Below are 19,089 nucleotides of genomic sequence, written 5' to 3' on the forward strand. Positions count from 1 at the left end.
AGAAATGCATTATTCCTGTTGCTCAAAATCTTACAAGGCCAATCCAGTCATTTTTTCCTTAAAAAGAAATACAGGATCTGGCAAATATCATGTAACCCTTTTACTAACTACAATAAAAAACAAAAAAGAAAAAAAAAAGGTTATAACAAATCCCCCCCCCAAAAAAAAAGAAATACAGGAGCCAGGTGCGGTGGCTCATGCCTGCAATTCTAGCTTCTCAAGAGGCTGAGATCCGATGATCGAGGTTCAAAGCCAGCCGGGGCACAAAAGTCCGTGAGAGTCTTATCTCCAATTAACCACTAGTAAACCAGAACTGGCACTGCGGCTCAGGGGGTAGAGCGGTAGCCTTGAGCTGAAGAGTTCAGGGACAACATCCAGGCCCAGGAGTAGGGCAGTAGCTTTGAGCTGATGTGCTCAGGGACAGAGCCCAGGCCTAGAGTTCAAGCTCCATGACCAAAAAAAGAAAAAAAAAAAAGCAATACAGGATGCGGGGGCTAGGAGACAGTGAGAGAACAGAAGACTCTATGAAAGGAAATGTACTCATTACCTGACTCACATAATTGTAATCCCTCTTTATATAACCTTTATAATAACAATAAAGTAAATTAACTTAAAAAACAAAACACATGAAAACCTTGCTCAAATTCCAAAAAAGAAAAAGTGATTCAATTAAATAATAATTAGAGACTCAGTCAAAATTGTGGAAAAGTAAACACCCCAGTTTCATTTCCATTTAACTTTTTGTATTTTTATTGTAATATTTTCCTGTAAGATATTTTCTCTCTTACATTATAAATGTTATGTTTGTGTATCCTAGTCCTTGAATGCTTACACTTGAATTTTAATTATTTTATATTATTTGATTGCCATTGCTCTCCAAAATCTTAGTTCTTTTGTTAATAAATGCGTATTTTTCTTCAAGGACAACTATAGGTCAGGTTAAACAACACATTAAATTAGAGCTTTGGTTCTTTTTTTCTTCAGTTCTTATGCAGAATTCTCACACCCACACATAGCATATGAGGTTAGTAGAAACTTAACCATGTAAGCTTGTTATTTTTTGTGAACTCTTTCATGGTATCTATTTCATTTTAAAACTTGTGGACCTCTTATTCTTTTTATCTGTATCTTTAAGCAACTGTACAAAGGAGTAGCAAGTTAGCAAAGCAGTTTATGATACAGTGCACCTGGATCAATGCCACTCCTTCCAACATTTTCACCTGTCCTCCCTCCCCTATGTATCACTTTCCTTATCTTCTTAATTTTGGACAATATATATTGGACTCCTGACTGAATTCTCCTGCTCTTTGTTTCAGTCATCTACCCTTTTTCCCTTAATCCACACATCTTGAGAACCTACTTACTAAGCGTGTAGGAGAACAGAAATTGAATTATTGTGTGGGGCTACAAAGACAGGCAAACACATATTGAGCCTTCAGAATGTAATGGGAGAAGGTAAGGTATGGTTGTGAGGAATACTTAAAATCTTCTTACCTGTGCCATTAATCATGTCACAATAACTTGGCCAATAGGAGAGATTCCTTAGGAATAAAAGACAGATGTGTAAATATTCTAATTTCAGGAATACTTTACATTGCTTTTGTTATTTTGATTCAGTATACTTCTGCTAACAAAGATTTCATGTGGCAAATGCTGTTTAAGAAAATATTCTAATGTTCATTTGTTTGAAACTTTAATCTTATAGAAATAATTTAAGTATATGGTGGTATTTATATGGACAGATCACTGAATAATGTCTGCCAAATTTGTAAGTTAGCCTGAAAAAGCATGAAAAAGACAGAATTTTCAGAGAATATTGCAATATATTTATTAAAAACACAGACTTCTACCTCGAGATTGTTTTTGTTCAATGAGTGAAACAATTATTTGGGAGAATGTTAAGTGTACACAAGGAACAGTAGAAAATTATTCAGTGGATTATTGGTGTAAATTCAATATATGCTAGAAAAATAGAAAAAAACAGAAGCGAATTTTCAAATCTCTACAATTTGAAACATGTAAATAGTCTATTTAATTTCCCCATTTTAACTATTGTATTGGATGATTTTTAAAGTTAGATGAAGTTTGTTAGCTTTTGCTTTTATACTTGTATAAGTTTAAATATTTACATATATCAAAGAGTGATTAAAATATGATGGCAATAATAACTTGCCTGCATCCTCAGCCATTTTTTGGTAATGGAAATGCTAGATTTTTCTACTCCTGACATATTATGCAGTAAAACATAAACGCGATCTGTTGCTTGCTTTTTGAAATAATAGGCCATTAATCATGCTTTGTTTTGTCAAGAAGACAAAAAAGACAAAAGTTATACTAACTTCAAAGTAATGTATAATTCTTGCTCTGGAAGTACTTAACACTTTTCTACACCTCTCTATATTATAATACTGAAATAAGCCAAATATGTGTTATTTAGCATGGAACTTTGAGGTTGATTTCAATAAACACTTAAAAATATTTGTTTTCCTCTACTTAACTTCCCCATGAGTTCGAATTCTATGCTAGTAAATGTTTAACTCTGGCTGTTATTACTAGATAAAAACTCTCAAGAATTCATTTAATTTCTTCCTGTTTTATTGACTTTATTTTTGCTTCAAGAGAAGGAAAGAACACTTTCTCCCTGATACGTATGGTGGTTCTTTCATTTTTTAAAATAAGAAAAACTATTAATCTTTGAGACAGGCTGTCAGAAGCTAGGAGAAGTGAAATGTCTTCATGACGCTGCTTTGTCCTTTTTCTTTTTCAAAAGTGACCTATTTTGCTTTTAATATGTAAATTCTAGAACTGCACTTGAATACTAATTCCATTTTTTGCATTTACAAAGGTTACAAACTTGAATTTATCAATATGGAGACTATTTGAAGACTGTTTGCAGGGGTAACACATTAAGCCCCTGCTTTTATTGATGAACTTAGAAATGGTCACTTAGAAATGGCACTAAATAAAGTGTTTCTACCTATTAGGTATATTGATTTTTCATTTAATTTATTTGTGATTATTCCACTATATAAGTGCACTATAATTCTGGACAGGCTATACAGAAGAAGAGTCTCTTCCTATTTCTTTAAAAATGTTAAGAGATCGTGCATGAAAGGCAGCCAAGCCCTGAGCAGTACTGAAATACAGCAGCATGAATTTTGCACTGGTGAAAATAAACAAGGGGGAGATCTTGTCAGGTAAATTATCCCCAGGGATGATACCTTAGCCAGATATATTGTAAGGATTGATACCAGTGTCAGTTTAAAAACAATATCACTCCTGTCCTACAGTTAATGAAGCATACACAGCACACACAAACACACTCTACTAAGATACTTACCTTTTCCCTTTGTACGTGTCAATGATAGCAACTTTGTTTATGTTATCCTTCCCATTGAAAACTTTATAAACTCCATCGACAGTATTGTTGTACTAAAAGAGATGTACAAGAAGAAACTATTGATTGAACAGATCATAATTCTAAATTTTGACATACAATCAATGATAATAGCTACTCAAGATTCTTTTCTACAGCTCAGTGTACAGTGTAATAAGATTTTTAGTTACAATGTTTAAACTTATTAAAGGTCAGATATAAAATCTGTCTTGATGCTGAGGCAATATAGGAAAGACATACGGGTCACCATTCAGGCCCAGGCAAGGACAATGCATGAAACCTGTAAGAACTACATTGTGTTTCAAGGAGCGTTCTAAACATTATGATTTTTAAGAGTTTCTCATTGCAATGACAAAAACCAACCCATACAAAATTAAAACATGAATGAGCCAAGGAAACAGCTGTAATGTATCTCAAATAAGAATTGAATTTCAGTTCGCTTAATGATTTCTATGGTAACATTTAATTGCCAAGTAGACTTCCAATCCTAAACAAAACCAAAAGTAAAACCAAGATCAGGAAAGTGAAATAATATTCCACATACAGTGTCCGGAGAAAGCATAAGGTGGCACTCTAGTAAAGTCAGCTCATTAAAACAGTAAACTACAACTAAGTAGATCCTGAAGTATATAACCTCTCTATCTCCATTGCCAAAGCATAATATATGTGGGGCATTTATGTTGAACTATTAACTATAAACCTCATTAAAATAAACCTCACTGACAATTTCATGTGTAAATTCAGGCTAACTTCCTAATGGAAAGTAAAACAAATTTATGAGAACTAGAGAAAGAAGGATAGTAACATGAAGACATTTTAGACAGAAGATACAGCACTGAACTTGCCTTTGAGGGAAGAGAAAAATCATCAAAAATATCATTTCGAGATGTACAGACTTGCAAGCTAATTTTAGACAAATTGTATATTTAGTCATGAGTAAAATCTTACATTTTTAATTTAAAATTTAAAAAATAATTTTAAAATAAAATGTCCTATTAAAAAGCTAAAACCATATGAAATGGAGTCTTTAAAAGTAACGTTTGAGGTGCGGGGTGAGGGAAATGGGGACCGAGACATGTGAAGTAATGCCCCTTCTATCTGGTGAATATAATGTAACCCTTCTACTAATTACAATAAAAATATATGGAAAAAAGTAACATAAGTATACATATATACATTTATACACATATATATACACACACATACACATATACTACTTTTAAAGACTCATTTCACATACTATATATACATGTATATATGTGTATATGTGTGTATAAGCATATATGTAGAGTATGTGTATATGATTAAGCATGTACTACAATGGAAAAGCGATTATACATGATAGTAATAATTCTCCTATATCTTCAGCCATATTATACATACATACATATATACATACATATATACATAGATATTCTTTTTTTTGCCAGTCCTGGGCTTGGGCTCAGGGCCAGAGCTTTGTCATTGGGTTTTCTCAAGGATAGAGCTCTACCACTTGAGCCACAGCACCACTTCTGGCTTTTTTTTTTCTATGTATGTGGTACCGAGGAATCAAAACCGGGTCTTCGTGCAAACTAGGCAAGCACTCTACACTAAGCCAAACTCCTGGCCCATAGATATTCTTATGTACATAGGTATATAGTCATTCCCAGGTCAGTAATAAGCTAATACAGCAGATTGCAGACTTAGACTTGCCAAGGATATTGTACATACATGGTTAAAAGGCTTCATGTTTGGTACTTACTGGATAAAATACACCAACTGTGGTAGAAATAGGGTATGGAACCAAACTTAAGAATGGATCCTTATAGCCCCACAATAATTCCTTCAGAGTTCGGACTTGGAACATAGAAGATTTTGACTTCTTGATGAGTGAATTGAGCACCACTTGAACAAATGCATTTTGATAGATATGAGGTGCAGCCTATAAAACAAATCACCATAAATTTGTGAGTACATAATCTTATTTTAACAAATAAATGGATTAAATACAAGAATGGAGTTTAATAAGAAATTTTGATCCTTTGAAAACTGCTGCCAAATCCTGCCTTGATGAGAAGTATAATTGGTCTGATCTCAAGTCAATCACATTTGTCTACTTATTTTAAAACACAAGAAGACAATCTGAGTTATTAACCATTTTGAACAATGTACTTTGCTCTCCTAATTCAGTCATTATGATTTTGTCATCTTTCCAAAGGAGTAAATAACGTAGGGTTATATTTTCATAGAATTTCCAAAGGAACTAAGATCTAATCATAATTCTGAGGAAGTTAGCTATATGAAAGGAGAACTTCCACTCACTGCTACAGCCAGATTGAGAACTGTGAAAGTATCATTTTCTGTTCCAACTGAGAGTGAAGGCTCAAAGATAGCACCATTGGGCTGCACAAAAGAGACTGTGTGATCCTCAGGGTCCTGAGTTATATTCTCCTTGGCTAGATAACGAACTCTGAAAGAAATAAAGCCAGAAGCAATGGATATTTTAAAAACCAGTGTGTCTTATATAAACATTAGGTACTAAATGTCATTCCCTCATTAAAAAATATTTGACAACATAAAATATATCAGAAATAATGTAAGAGGAGTTAAAGTGACAAAGTAGTCAGTGCCAGTTTCTAGGAAATTTACTTGCTGTAAGGCATTTAAAACAGCCAACTGAGGTATGAGACCAGGAAGGGAGCAATGTGTTACAGTGGGGTTTGTATGCTGAATCCATGCCCCTCCCCCCAATCCCTGCCAAACCACAAAACAAATAGAAAGCTAGGTTTTATGGGACGAGAGTCAAGACCATTTGGGTAACAAATCTATGTAAGTCATCTAGAGGCCAAACAAACCCAAGTTAACTTAGGTAAAGTAGGGTAGGAAGTTGCATGTATGAAATAAGAAGCTAGCGCTTTACATATTTGGAGAAAGGCAAAACCTAGGTAGTTTGATTGAACAGTGACACTAAAAAGAGTGGGGGAGCTCAATGAACTTAACAAGATCTCAAGCATAATAGAACTGTGGAGTCTACCCCAATGAGTATGACTCCTGATGATAAAAAGGAGACTAAAATTTAGGTTAGAGAAATATTTTTATGCTATCATAAGCACATAAATTTTTCTTGAGTAGAGATTATGAGTTGCCAAACACAAAACCTAAGACATAATGATGTTTCTAAAACCATGATGCACATTATTTTGAGAGGATTTACAATGATCTAAAAAGATACTATATTCTTCACATACCACAGCTTTATTGTCTCTTCTTATATTACAGAGACTATGAAAGTGTAGAATAGCACTCAAGACAGAAAACTACTAACAATGTCTTTTCTACAAAATAATTAATAAAATTGGATTACATCTCATTGATATTTAAAAATCAAGCCACTGTGATGTTTAGGAAAATTTGTATAGAGACGACAATTCCACAAATAGCAAAGTAATTCATAAGGAATTTACTGACATTGTACTACTTACAGTACAATACCAGTAGATGGCACTCATTAAGAGAAAATCCTTAAAACTCTCTGCTTTTAGAAAGATGAAATTTATCCTTGGTTCTTTTTTTTTGGGGGGGGGGATGGTAGTGGGGCTTGAACTCTGGCCTCAGGCACTATCCCTTAACTCTTCAGCTCAAGGCTAACGTCCTTCCTCCTGAGCCATAGGGCCACTCATTTTTAATAATTAGTACACACGGAGGACTCTCCTAGAGAGGATTACAATAGCTCAAAACCTAGATATATAAAGCCATGTAGGATGAAGCTCAATGAAAAGATTTCAAGGATATGGAAACAAGAGCTTTGTTTTGTGTGATTGTTGTTCTTAATCTACTATGCTATTCCTCTTGTCTTTTGTTGCCCTTTGGTTAATCTCATATTGTTATGTATCTGACTTTATATCTGGTATATTATATATATATATATATATTTGTTTATTTAAATAGGGAAGGGGGAAACAAGATGATTAGCAGGGGTGGGGGAAGGAAATGGGGACAAAAACATTAGAAGGGGTATCAATATGTGAGAAATAATGCACCTACTATCTGGCAAATATAATTGTAACCCCTCCATACATTAAAATAAAAAAATAAATAAGAAACAAAAATAATGATTTCATGCATCATTTGAAGAAGAAAAAATAAAAGAACAAAAACTACAATTTTTGAGTCATAAAAATGATTATAAATATGAAATACATTGATAATATCTTAGTCATGGAGTCAAATTACCCTTCAGAGAAAGTCACATTTTGTGAAAGAAATGATATTTAAAACCTCGCTATGATCCTTTCATCTTTTTCTTTCTATGTATCTATCTATCTATTCCAGTCTTTGGCTAGGGTAGTAGTTTTAGCATATTAATCTTCTTTTACTTGATAGTTGGAAATAAAAGATACAGACTATAATTTAAGTTGGAAAAAATTTGATAAAGGAATCTGAGTGTTGAAAGGGACAGGGCATTCCAAACTCACTGCAGTCAAATTACTTACAGGAAAGAAAGTTTTGTAATAATCTATAAAGTATACAGTAATATGAATATGGATGTGTAAATATATAGCATGTATTATACATACGTAATTTTTAAATAAATTTTATGTACTTAAAATAGATATAGTTATTTAGTCTTTAGATTAAGGAATTCTAGATTCCATACAATTAGGAAAGAAATATTTCATGTTGCATTATTGGCAAGAAAATAAATAGAAACTAATATACCATCATTTGTCAGGTGGAAGCCTGAGAAACATCCATGTTTGGGGAAGGAGTGCCCCTCCTTGTGAAAATGCACTCACCTGTACGTATAAGGACCTCTTTGTTTAACTTTAATATTGCTGCTGTTTACTATCACGTCCTCGGGATTTTGCACATCAAAAATCCAAAACTGTCTGTATACTTCTGTGCCTGTTTTAACCCAGTTTTTAAAAGCAGTGGTACCTTCTTCAAGAACGACTTCCTGTGGAAAAGAACACGAATGTGGTGGTTTCTTTGTAGTAAATACAGGCACTTCAAAGAGTTTCTGACATTTGGTAAGCCAGAGTTAAAGAACCATGCCAAAGTATCTTGTTCATGACACCTTGGCATCTGTGTCAGACACTTGAAGGAAGGAAGATTCAACCCAGTCCCACAGCCTCTCTTAATAAATGTTTCCCTAAGAGAATTGGTGCGTTATAGGGAAACCATGTCTGCTGACTATAAAACAAGCTGTAGGGATGACTCTCTGGCTTTATCACAACAACCAGTAACACAACTGATGAAGAAAATTTAATTCAAACTCCTCCAAACATTCCATCCTAGGCTAACTTGCTGCCTGTAAGGAGCAGTAATGAGGAAGCAAAAGAGAAGAACCAAGAGAAAAATCAAATAGTATTAGAAGCTTTTCCCTTTTCTTTCAAATTGCCCAATCTACCAGGAGATGACTTAGCACTTCTTCAATGAAGAAAACAAATTTTTGTGGATGAAAACACAAATATGACATTTCTTCTTCAGAATATCTCTCACTATCACAGTCTTACTAATTGTTAATGCATTTGCAGAAATTCCATATCTCCAGAAATGATGAATTTTGGGGTCCCTACTTTATATTAAAAAGAAAAAAGGAGTAGATAAGGCAATTGCTCATTTTTCTGTGTGTGTGTGTGTGTGTGTGTGTGTGTGTGTGTGTGTGTGTGTGTTTGTGATATCCATGACTAAATCAGGAATGCTTTTTGTAATGGAAATATTCATGTGGAAAACCAATGCTGGAATTTAATTATCAGAAATTAGAAATATAGTTCGTCATCAAGGATTATAGGGACAAGCCATTAGTCCCATCACCATCCCTTAAGGGTCAATGTGTGATCTACTAAATTCAGAAATGGCCATTGGTGCCCTCCCAGTTTCCTTCCTCTGAACAGGAAGTCTATGAAGGAAGGAATTCTAGGAAGCTGAAGTAAGCAGATCAAATGAAGGGCTGGGTTCAAGAGCTTGTACTTACCCTAGTAATCAAGAGAAAGAGGAAGAAAAACCCTTTCAAAGACAATGAGCCTAAAGAGACCCATGGATCCGGGAACAATCTGACCTATTTTTGTTTCCTCTACCAAGAAACAGCAGTTCATGATGGTTCAAGTAGAGGCAATGACCCTCATCATCACATTTCCACTAGAGCACACCGAGGCTCTAAGAAACCAAGGCACTGGCCCCCACAATGGTCACTTAGGCAAATAGCATAGTTCTTCTCTGACCCTTATTCTAGCCCTCTTTTATGCCACGCTACTAGAAATTATTTTCTTAACGTCACCCTCTGCACTTAGTTGGTAGATGGTAAATTAAGTTTCATATCTTCAGGGTGTATTATTGCTTAATGCAGTTAAACATTCCTTAGAGAAGAACAGGGCATTTGGTGAAAATGCAATTATAAAACCCTGGATGTTGCAATCCACTTACAATGGGAACAAGAGCCTATAAAGTGGCTTTTTTTTATGACAAATTGTCTTTGAATGCTCTCTAATTTGCTCTCCAGTCATTTATTTTTTTTTGCCCGTCCTGGGGCTTGGGCTCAGGGTCTGAGCATTGTTCTTGGGTTTTCTTAAGGCTAAAGCTCTATCACTTGATCCACAGCACCGCTTTTTCTATGTATGTGGTACCAAGGAATTGAACCCAAGTCTTTGTGAATGCTAGGCAAGCACTCTACCACTAAGCCAAACTTCTGTCCACTCTAATTTGCTCTCCAAAAGGCTGTTGGCTAAAGTAAAAAGACCAAGATGAAAACAAAATTGTGCAAATTATGATTGCTCTAAGGGTAGATATGTTTGTGAAGGCTGAAGCTGTAGCCTGTGCTAATCTACCCTACCACAAGGGATTGTCCAGTTTCTACACACTGAAAGAATGCTACGGTCCACCTAATACAATACCTAATATGTTTTGTGTGTGTCTCAAGGTACATATTTTGTTTCAGTCCTTAATGAAAAGGTTCATTAAATTCTGAAAGAATTGAGAACGGGTGGTACCCAAGAGAACAAAATGACTCTCATGAATGTACACCTGACTCCCAAAAGACATTGTGAAAGTATTGTCTTTGTTCTTAAGACTAGAAATAATATTGCCTTATTGGTTGCCATATTTAACCTTTCAAATGGAAAATGTCACATAATCATATAACGATTTGTAACACATAGGGAAAGTGGTGAATTTTTCATTTCAGTCTTGTTTGTCTGATATAATTCCATATACTGTCTTTAAATTAAGAAAAGTCGGGGTGGGTGGGGAAAGGAATGGGATAGGCAAAGATGCTGAAAAGGCTGAGATTGATTAAGATGTATTGTAATCATAAAAACTACCTTGTTATATTCCAACTCCTTTGCACAGCTACTTAAAGATAATAAAAATAAATATTTTTAAAAGATAAAATTGCTAAAGTAGGCAGAATACAAATGTTATTTCTCTCATGCAAATGCTTCCGTATTAGAGAACTCCTTCTTGAATGGTAAGATTGGACAAAATTATATGCCTTTGTAAAAATTTAAAGACCTGAATTTTAAATTAAATTAGTTGTACTATCTAGCTTATTTTGAAAATCATCCATTGAATTTGAAATAAATTATGTGCGCAGAAAAACAAATACAATTTAAGATTCTTTCGTATTGCTAATATGTAAGAGAATAGTCAATCAAGACATAAAGCATGCAGACTATCTAGACCCAGGAATAGCTGGATTCCTCCTGGAGACTCTTACATCCTTCAGCATAACCTCCTACTAGAATGGATGGAACCTTGAAATTCCTATTCTTCTATCTTAACTTGATTGAAAACAGATGCTTCGTTCAATTGTACCTTCCATTTAGTCACATACTGGTTTATTGCTCTTACTATGAAACTGATATATATGCACCTGCCATATTTAATATAACTATCAAAATACCCTTCCTGTGTGCAGTAGACAGAATGCAAATGTAGAAAACATCTTATCTCATTTTTCAAGGACTTTATAGAGTAGTAAGAACAGAGTCACGGGCTGGGAGTTTGGCCTAGTGGTAGAGTGCTTGTCTGGCATGCACAAAGACTTGGGTTTGAATCCTTGGTACCACATACATAGAAAAAGCTGGAAATGGTCTTGGGAAAGCCCAAGGACAGCACTGAGGCCCTGAGTTCAAAAAAAGTAAATAATAAAAAAAAAGAACAGAGTCACATCTAGCAGATTGAAATATACGAGGTTCTCTTGGTCTTTACCCTAAGGAAATAGTGGAATAGTTTGTCTGTGAAGCACAGAATGAGTGAAGCATTCAACACTAAAACTGTGTTCAAGCGGTTTGGTCACTTAATCAACATAAAATTTGGGCAAGTTTTCAGTCACGTAGGACCTCTGTTTCCTTATCTACAAAATAATAATAGTAGTAAAAGTGATAATATTTTGAAACATGTGAGTTTTGTATTTTTGAGTCAAAACAATTTGATTACATAAGCATATGGTTTAAATATGTGAGAACATATTAGGACAACTGAAAAAAATGTCCTAGAATAACTTTACCCATAGCAACATTCAAGAACGTCCTATTGCTGAGAACGTGAACTCTAACATCATTTACTTTCCCGCATTGTTTCATTGTATGTTTCCTTGCATTTTCTACCTAACCCTGCTATGTACCAATAACTTGTGTAATGTCTCATGTCGTTGCTTTCTGCTGCTTACTTATTTTTGTAATTTGTTTTATCACCATTCAAATAAGTACTTCCTTTTAAATCAGATGATTATGGACCATATCCTCTGTCTTCTATTGTGATTTACTCAACTTATCCTAAAGCAGAACAAATTTTCCATGTTTAAAAATACTATGTTTGATCATCCAGAAACAAGGACATACTAAATCCACTAGCACAATGATGTTCATTGCAGCACTATTTACCAGAGCAAAGATATGGAACCAACCCAGGTGGCCTTCAGTTGATAAGTGGATCAACAAGATGTGGCATTTATACACAATGAAATTCTATGCTGCCATTAGAAAGAATGACATCGCCCCTTTTGTAAGGAAATGGAAACACTTAGAAAAAAAAGATATTAAGTGAAGTAAGCCAGACTCAAAGGAACATAGGCTCAATGGTTTCCCTCATTTGTCATAATCAGTAGAAACCTTGGGCTCTCCTAGAAGAGATTTACAATAGAACAAAACCTAGATGCATAAGGCCACATAGAATGATGCTAAATGAAAGGACCTCTAGGATATACAGACAAAAGCCATAGAAGGAGTGATTATTGTCCTTAATGTACTTTCTTATCTCTCATTTCTTTTGCTGTCCCTTGGTTAGCTCATATTGTTACAATATTTCACCTGGTTGTCTGATATATTTTATATATGCTTAATTGGTTGTTTGAAATTGGATGAGGAAGGGAGGAAAACAAGATGAGGGTTGGGGGTGGGGGGAGGAAAATGTGGACCAAGACATGAGAAAGGGTATCAATGTATGTGAAGTAATGCACCTTCCATCTGGTGAATATAATGTAATCCTTCTATTAATTACAATAAAAATATATGAAAAAATACTATGTTTGTACACTGGCAGAAAGGAAGTTAGAACTTTGCTGACAGTTATGTTGAGAATTGAAAATTTTTTCAGTTTTAGATTAGCATCAATTAATCCAACAAATATTTTTGATGACATATAATGTAGTAAGATTTAAAGATTTTGAAAAGTTTAACTATTGTTCAAATGCCAAGAAATGTCCAGGATTGCCCAGATGTTCAGAATGTCAGTAGAAATCTGAAAGGGGAGATTTTGTATATGGCTTGAAAAGCAAGGTATGTTGACAGTAGATTGAGCTAGAGGAAGAAAATTGCACATGCTTTACATATGTCTTAAGCATACAATGAAACAATGTAGGAAGTAAATGGTGGTAGAGTTCACACTCCTAAACACTATTTTCAAGTGACATTTTTATTGTCATTATATAGAAGCATGTAATAATATGCAGTGCTGTTTGTTTCCTTTTGTTCTTTGTTGATGGTACTGCAGTTTGAACTCAGGACATGGCATCTGCAAAACAAACACTCTGGGCTGAGTCATGCTCCAGGTCCGCTGTGCCTTTGTTGTTTTATGCCCTGGCTAGTCTTAGCTGCAGAACTTTCACCTCCTTGCTTATCACATGTCAGTGGGGAAGACAACCAAATGCCCTTGGGCTTTACTTATAGCAAGGGGTTATGGAAATGTCATGTCCTGAGTTTTTATGCCCAGGCTGAATTTACAATCTGAACTCTAATCTATGTGTAATGCCTAACCTATTTTTTGAATGAAGCTAATTGTTTGTTTTGTTTTGAGACATAGTTTCACTATGTATCCCAGGTTGGTCTTGAATTAGAGTACCTACAGGCTCAGCCTCCCAATGCTAGAATTACAAGGGCAAACATAATTCTATTGTTATTTAAATTTAAGGATATTTTTTCTATTATCTTATGAATTTAAATATAAAAATATTATGTTTATCAGGTAATATTTCAGATATTTCTTGGCAGACATATTGTAGATACTATGCAAAAAGTACCAGTTGTTCTTAACAAGTTTAGAAATGCTCAAATAATATATTTTAAAAGTAATATTGATGTATAATAGACCATTTTCATAAATAATTTTATTTCAATTTGTTTCATCTGAAGATACTTTAAAAGATCACTCATTTTAAAGACTGAAGATAGGGCTGCGAGTTTGGCCTAGTGGTAGAGTGTTTGCCTACCATGCAAAAGAGCTCAAGTTAAATTCTTCAGTACCACATACATAGAAAAAAATGGAAGTTGTGCTGAGGCTCAAGTGGTAGAGCTAGAGCTCTAGCCTTGAAAAAGCCCAAGGACAATACTCCGGCCCTGAGTTCAAGAACCAGGACTAGCAAAACAAAAAACCATGACTGTTGATAGAAATAATAGTACTACTAACTGATTAGTATTATGGAAATTTGAACATTAATCTTTTCAGGGGCAAAAAGAAACCTTAAATTCTACTTTTATTTATTTTTATAGAGAATTTATATTAAAATTTATTTAATCTGTCATAGAACTTTCATTGAAATTTCATCTAATGATATTAATAATATCAAGGTTTAAATCATATTTTACAAGAGGTGTTGAAACTTTGAATTTTTAAAATCATTGTACATTTATGAGAGCTCATGCTACTGACTTTTAGTGTTTTAGTTAAACACAGGGAATAGGACTTTTTTTTTGAAAGAAGGTAGACTATGGGTACAACTTAGAGCCTGAAGCTTGACTAGCATGTACTCTACTATTAAGCTGTACCCCATGAGTCCTCTTGAAAGAGTCAAGTTCCCCACTGTGCCCCTTGTTTCTGTACTCTTCACAATAGCCAAGTGATGGAAACAACCCAGATGCCCTACAGCAGATGAATGGATACAAAAAATGTGATACACACACACACACACACACACACACACACACACACACACAAAATGGAATTCTACATAGCCAACAGACAAGATAAAATAATGGCATTCTCTGGGAAGTGGATGAAATTAGAGCAAATCATGTTGAGTGAGATGTCAAGACCAAAGGAACAAAAGGAGCCATGGTATTCTTAATATGTGGATATTAGTTCTAAACAGTGCACAAGCTATGACTCAATATTTGGATATCCAAGGTTATGGACATGGTCTTGTTATAAACATACCTACATAGACATAAAAATCTATGATGGGTTATATAGTCTGTAGACATAATGTTTTATTACATATATTAATATGTATCTATGTATACTCAAGCTTACTTTTAATTATGTTCTATAATCTATGGGCCAGTGATTGTATAGATTCCCTTCTTGAATACTTGTTTGTTAAACGTGATATTTGAAATATGTAAAAGTCAATGTTGATAATTCTTTAATAAAAAATATTACACAGATATTACATGTATCCATAATATGAAGGAAAAATTGTATATTTTTCTCACTAATCACCTGCAGAAAACTAAAATTGGATCCTTCTTTGTCACCTGTACTAGAATTAACTCCAAATGGATCAAAGACCTGAAGGTCAAAACCGACACTCCGAAAATTTTACAAGAAGGAATAGGAGATACACTAGACCTCCTTGGTACAGGTCGAAACTTCCTTAATAAGGTCCAAGAATCACAACAAATCAGAGAAAGGCTGGATAAGTGGGACTTCATTAAATTGCAGAGCTTTTGTATGGCAAGGGACATAGCTAGTAAACTAATTAGGAAGCACACAGAGTGGGAGAAGATCTTCACCAAACATACAACAGACAAAGGCCTCATTTCTAAAATATAGCAACAGGTCAAAAAATTGAATCAATCCAAAACTAATCTCCAAAGTAACAACCATCCCATTAAAAAATGGGCCAACGAGTTAAAGAGAGTCTTCTCTGAAGAAGAAACAAAAATGGCCTATAGACACATGAAGAAATACAAATCAAAACAACTCTAATATTCCACCTCACTCCAGTTAGAATGGCCAGGATCAGGAAAACGAATAATAACAGATGCTGGAGGGGATGTAGCCAGGAGGGATCACTACTACACTGTTGGTGGGAGTGAAAACTCGTTCAACCACTATGGAAAGCAGTGTGGTAGTGCCTCAAAAGGCTAAACATAGAACTCCCCTATGACCCAGCAATTCCACTACTTGGCATTTACCCAACCATCCAGAAACAAGGGCATACTAAATCCACTAGCACAACAATGTTCATTGCAGCACTATTCACCATAGCAAAGATATGGAACCAACCCAGATGTCCCTCAGTTGATGAGTGGATCAACAAGTTGTAGTATTTGTACACAATGGAATTCTATGCTGCTGTCAGAAAGAATGACATCGTCCCATTTGTTAGGAAATGGAAAGACTTAGAAAAAATCATATTAAGTGAAGTAAGCCAGAGTCAAAGGAACTTAGGCTCAATGGTTTCCCTCATTCGTCATAATCAGTAGAAACCTTGGGCTCTACTAGCAGAGATCTGCAATAGAGCAAAATCTTGATACATAAGGCCATATAGTATGAAGCTAATTGAAAGGACCTCCAGGATATTGAAACAAAAGCCATATAACAAATGATTGTTGTCCTTAATGTACTATGTTGTCTCTCATCTCCTTTGCTGTCCCTTGGTTATCTCATATTGTTATAGTATCTCATTTTGTTATCTGACATATTGAATTTATTTGTATTTGGTTATTTGAAATTTGATAGGGAAGGGGGGAAAACCAAGACGGGTGGGGGGTGTGGGGGGGAGGGTAATGGGTACCAAGACATGTGAAAGGGTATCAATGTATGTGAATTAATGCACCTTCTATCTGGCAAATATCATGTAACCCTTTTACCAATTACAATAAAAAAATAAATAAAGAAATAAAGAAATGAAAAAAACAAAACAAAAAAATGGCCTATAGACACATAAAGAAATGCTCAACATCTCTGGTCATAAAAGAAATGTAAATCAAAACAACTCTAAAATTCCACCCCACTCCAATTAGAATGGCCAGGAGCAAGAAAACTAATAACAACAGATGCTTGAGGGGATGTGGCCAGGAGGGATCACTACTACACTGTTGGTGGGAGTGCAAACTCGTTCAACCAGTATGGAAAGCAGTATGGCAGTTCCTCAAAAGACTAAACATAGAACTCCCCTATGACCCAGCAATTCCACTACTTGGCATTTACCCAATCATCCAGAACTAAATCCACCAGCACAACAATGTTCATTGCAGCACTATTTACCATAGTAAAGATATGGAACCAACCTAGATGTCCCTCAGTTGATGAGTGGATCAACAAGATGTGGTATTTATACACAATGGAATTCTATGCTGCTGTCAGAAAGAATGACATTGCCCCATTTGTTAGGAAATGGAAAGACTTAGAAAAGATCATATTAAGTGAAGTAAGCCAGACTCAATGGTTTCCCTCATTTGTCATAATCAGTAGAAACCTTGGGCTCTCCTAGCAGAGATCTGCCATAGAGCAAAACCTTGATACAAAAGGCCATATACTAGGAAGGTAAATGAAAGGATCTCTAGGATATAGAAACATAAGCCATATAATGAATGGTTGTTGTTGTTAAGGTACTATGTTATCTCTCATCTCTTTTGCTGTCCCTTGGTTATCTCATATTGTTACAGTATCTCACTTTGTTACCTGATATATCAGATGTATTTGTATTTGGTTATTTGAAATTGGATAGGGAAGGGGGGAAAACAAGATGAGGGGTGGGGTGGGGGGTAGGGAAATGGGGACCAAGACATGTGAAAGGGTATCAATGTATGTGAATTAATGCACCATCTATCTGGCAAATATCATGTAACCATTCTATTAATTACAATAAAAATATATGAAAAAAATGTGATATTTGAAATATGATGTAAAAGTCAATGTTGATAATTCTTTAATAAAAGATTACACAGATATTACATGTGTCCATAATATGAAGGAAAAATTGTATATTTTTTCTCATTATTTTCAACTCACTGCTGATAATGTTCTAACCACTACATTCTTAATTTTCATCACCAAAGAAGTTTTTTTATTCTTTTCTGTTAACCTGTAGAAATTATACTTGTCTCTTTCTTCACATAAAATATTTCCATATAAAATTATTTATTTCTTTTTCTGCCTTTGTCTTCTTGTCTCTGATTATATCCAAATCCTTATAATAATCCTTCTATTGATTTCTCTATATGTTCAAACTCTGCAGAAACCAGAAATGCTGTTTCATTTCATTGTAATCTCTTACAACATTCCAATCTGTCTGAGGTCTGAACTTTGAAATAAAATCTAAAGTTCTTGTCAAGTCAGCTATGAAACTCTTCTTCCATTTTCTCAGACATATACTTCTATCAGCAAATCAACTGGACACCCTGTGGCATTGTATTTACTTTACTTTTGCTTCATTTATTCCCTCTACCCAAGATTACATTGCATCTCATTATTTACTTTTTTTTCTCTTATATACCTCAATACATTTAGACCACAGTGTCTTCTGTTGTATTGTTCCAACATATAAAGATCTTTCTGATTGGAAATTTTCAAATTCTCCCAGAAACTGGTTGCATCAAACCCAGTTCTATCCTGTCTTCCTGTTTTATGTTCTCATTTTTATATCCCTTCTATTGTAGGACACAGTATAAAAGTATATGTTTTATTGTCTCCCGTCAGGTGGACTGACTCCTTCTCTAGGGAATTTTTGAAGTGGTAAGTTGATATGAACCTTTATGATAAAAAATTAAGAAAACCTCTTACAGTCTCATAATTTGGGAAGATGTAATGAATTTTCCTACAGGAAACAGTATAGAGAATATATTAGCTATTTGAGGATACTAACCTCTAAATTCAGGTCTTCTCTAATTTTACTGAAAGGCAGAAACTAACTCTACATTTAACCATCAGTTGATACTCAGTGGTTATCTCTTGTTAAGACAATGTTTTTTCTCGCATTTCTTTACTTCTTTCTTGTTCATTGTGTTTAGTTGTATTGCCCATAGTGTACATTAATTCTTTGGCCCTTTTATGTGACCATTTTTAGAGTTTTCAGAGTTAAAAATCTAACTCTAACTCTCACTTTCTTCTTAAGTTTCATAAATGTTCTGAGTATTTTTCTTTCTTAATACATTTTCCCACATTAGGCATAATTCAGTTGTAGAAGTATTACAGAGTAATAAATATACCTAAGTATTGTTTTATTCTATATAAGATATATATTTTCCCAAATTATGTCTTTCAGTTGT

The 19,089-nt window shown here is 34.5% G+C and overlaps 1 protein-coding gene across 3 annotated transcripts in view; it reads right to left on the minus strand.

The window, feature by feature from the left end:
• The window catches only part of Cd36 (CD36 molecule (CD36 blood group)), a 53,486-nt gene that overhangs the window by 11,273 nt on the left and 23,124 nt on the right, over positions 1-19,089 (minus strand). For all 3 annotated transcript variants that reach the window (XM_090332904.1, XM_090332901.1, XM_090332900.1), the window contains exons 4-8: positions 8,176-8,336; positions 5,702-5,849; positions 5,142-5,321; positions 3,341-3,432; positions 1,495-1,541 (exon numbers count right to left, since the gene is read on the minus strand). In XM_090332904.1, the coding sequence (XP_090189030.1) occupies positions 1,495-1,541; positions 3,341-3,432; positions 5,142-5,321; positions 5,702-5,849; positions 8,176-8,336 (628 nt within the window). The remainder of the gene's footprint in view (positions 1-1,494; positions 1,542-3,340; positions 3,433-5,141; positions 5,322-5,701; positions 5,850-8,175; positions 8,337-19,089) is intronic.

The sequence above is a fragment of the Megascapheus bottae genome, chromosome 5 (genome assembly GCF_031878675.1).
Source record: "Megascapheus bottae isolate mThoBot1 chromosome 5, mThoBot2.hap1, whole genome shotgun sequence".
Classification (NCBI taxonomy): domain Eukaryota; kingdom Metazoa; phylum Chordata; class Mammalia; order Rodentia; family Geomyidae; genus Megascapheus; species Megascapheus bottae.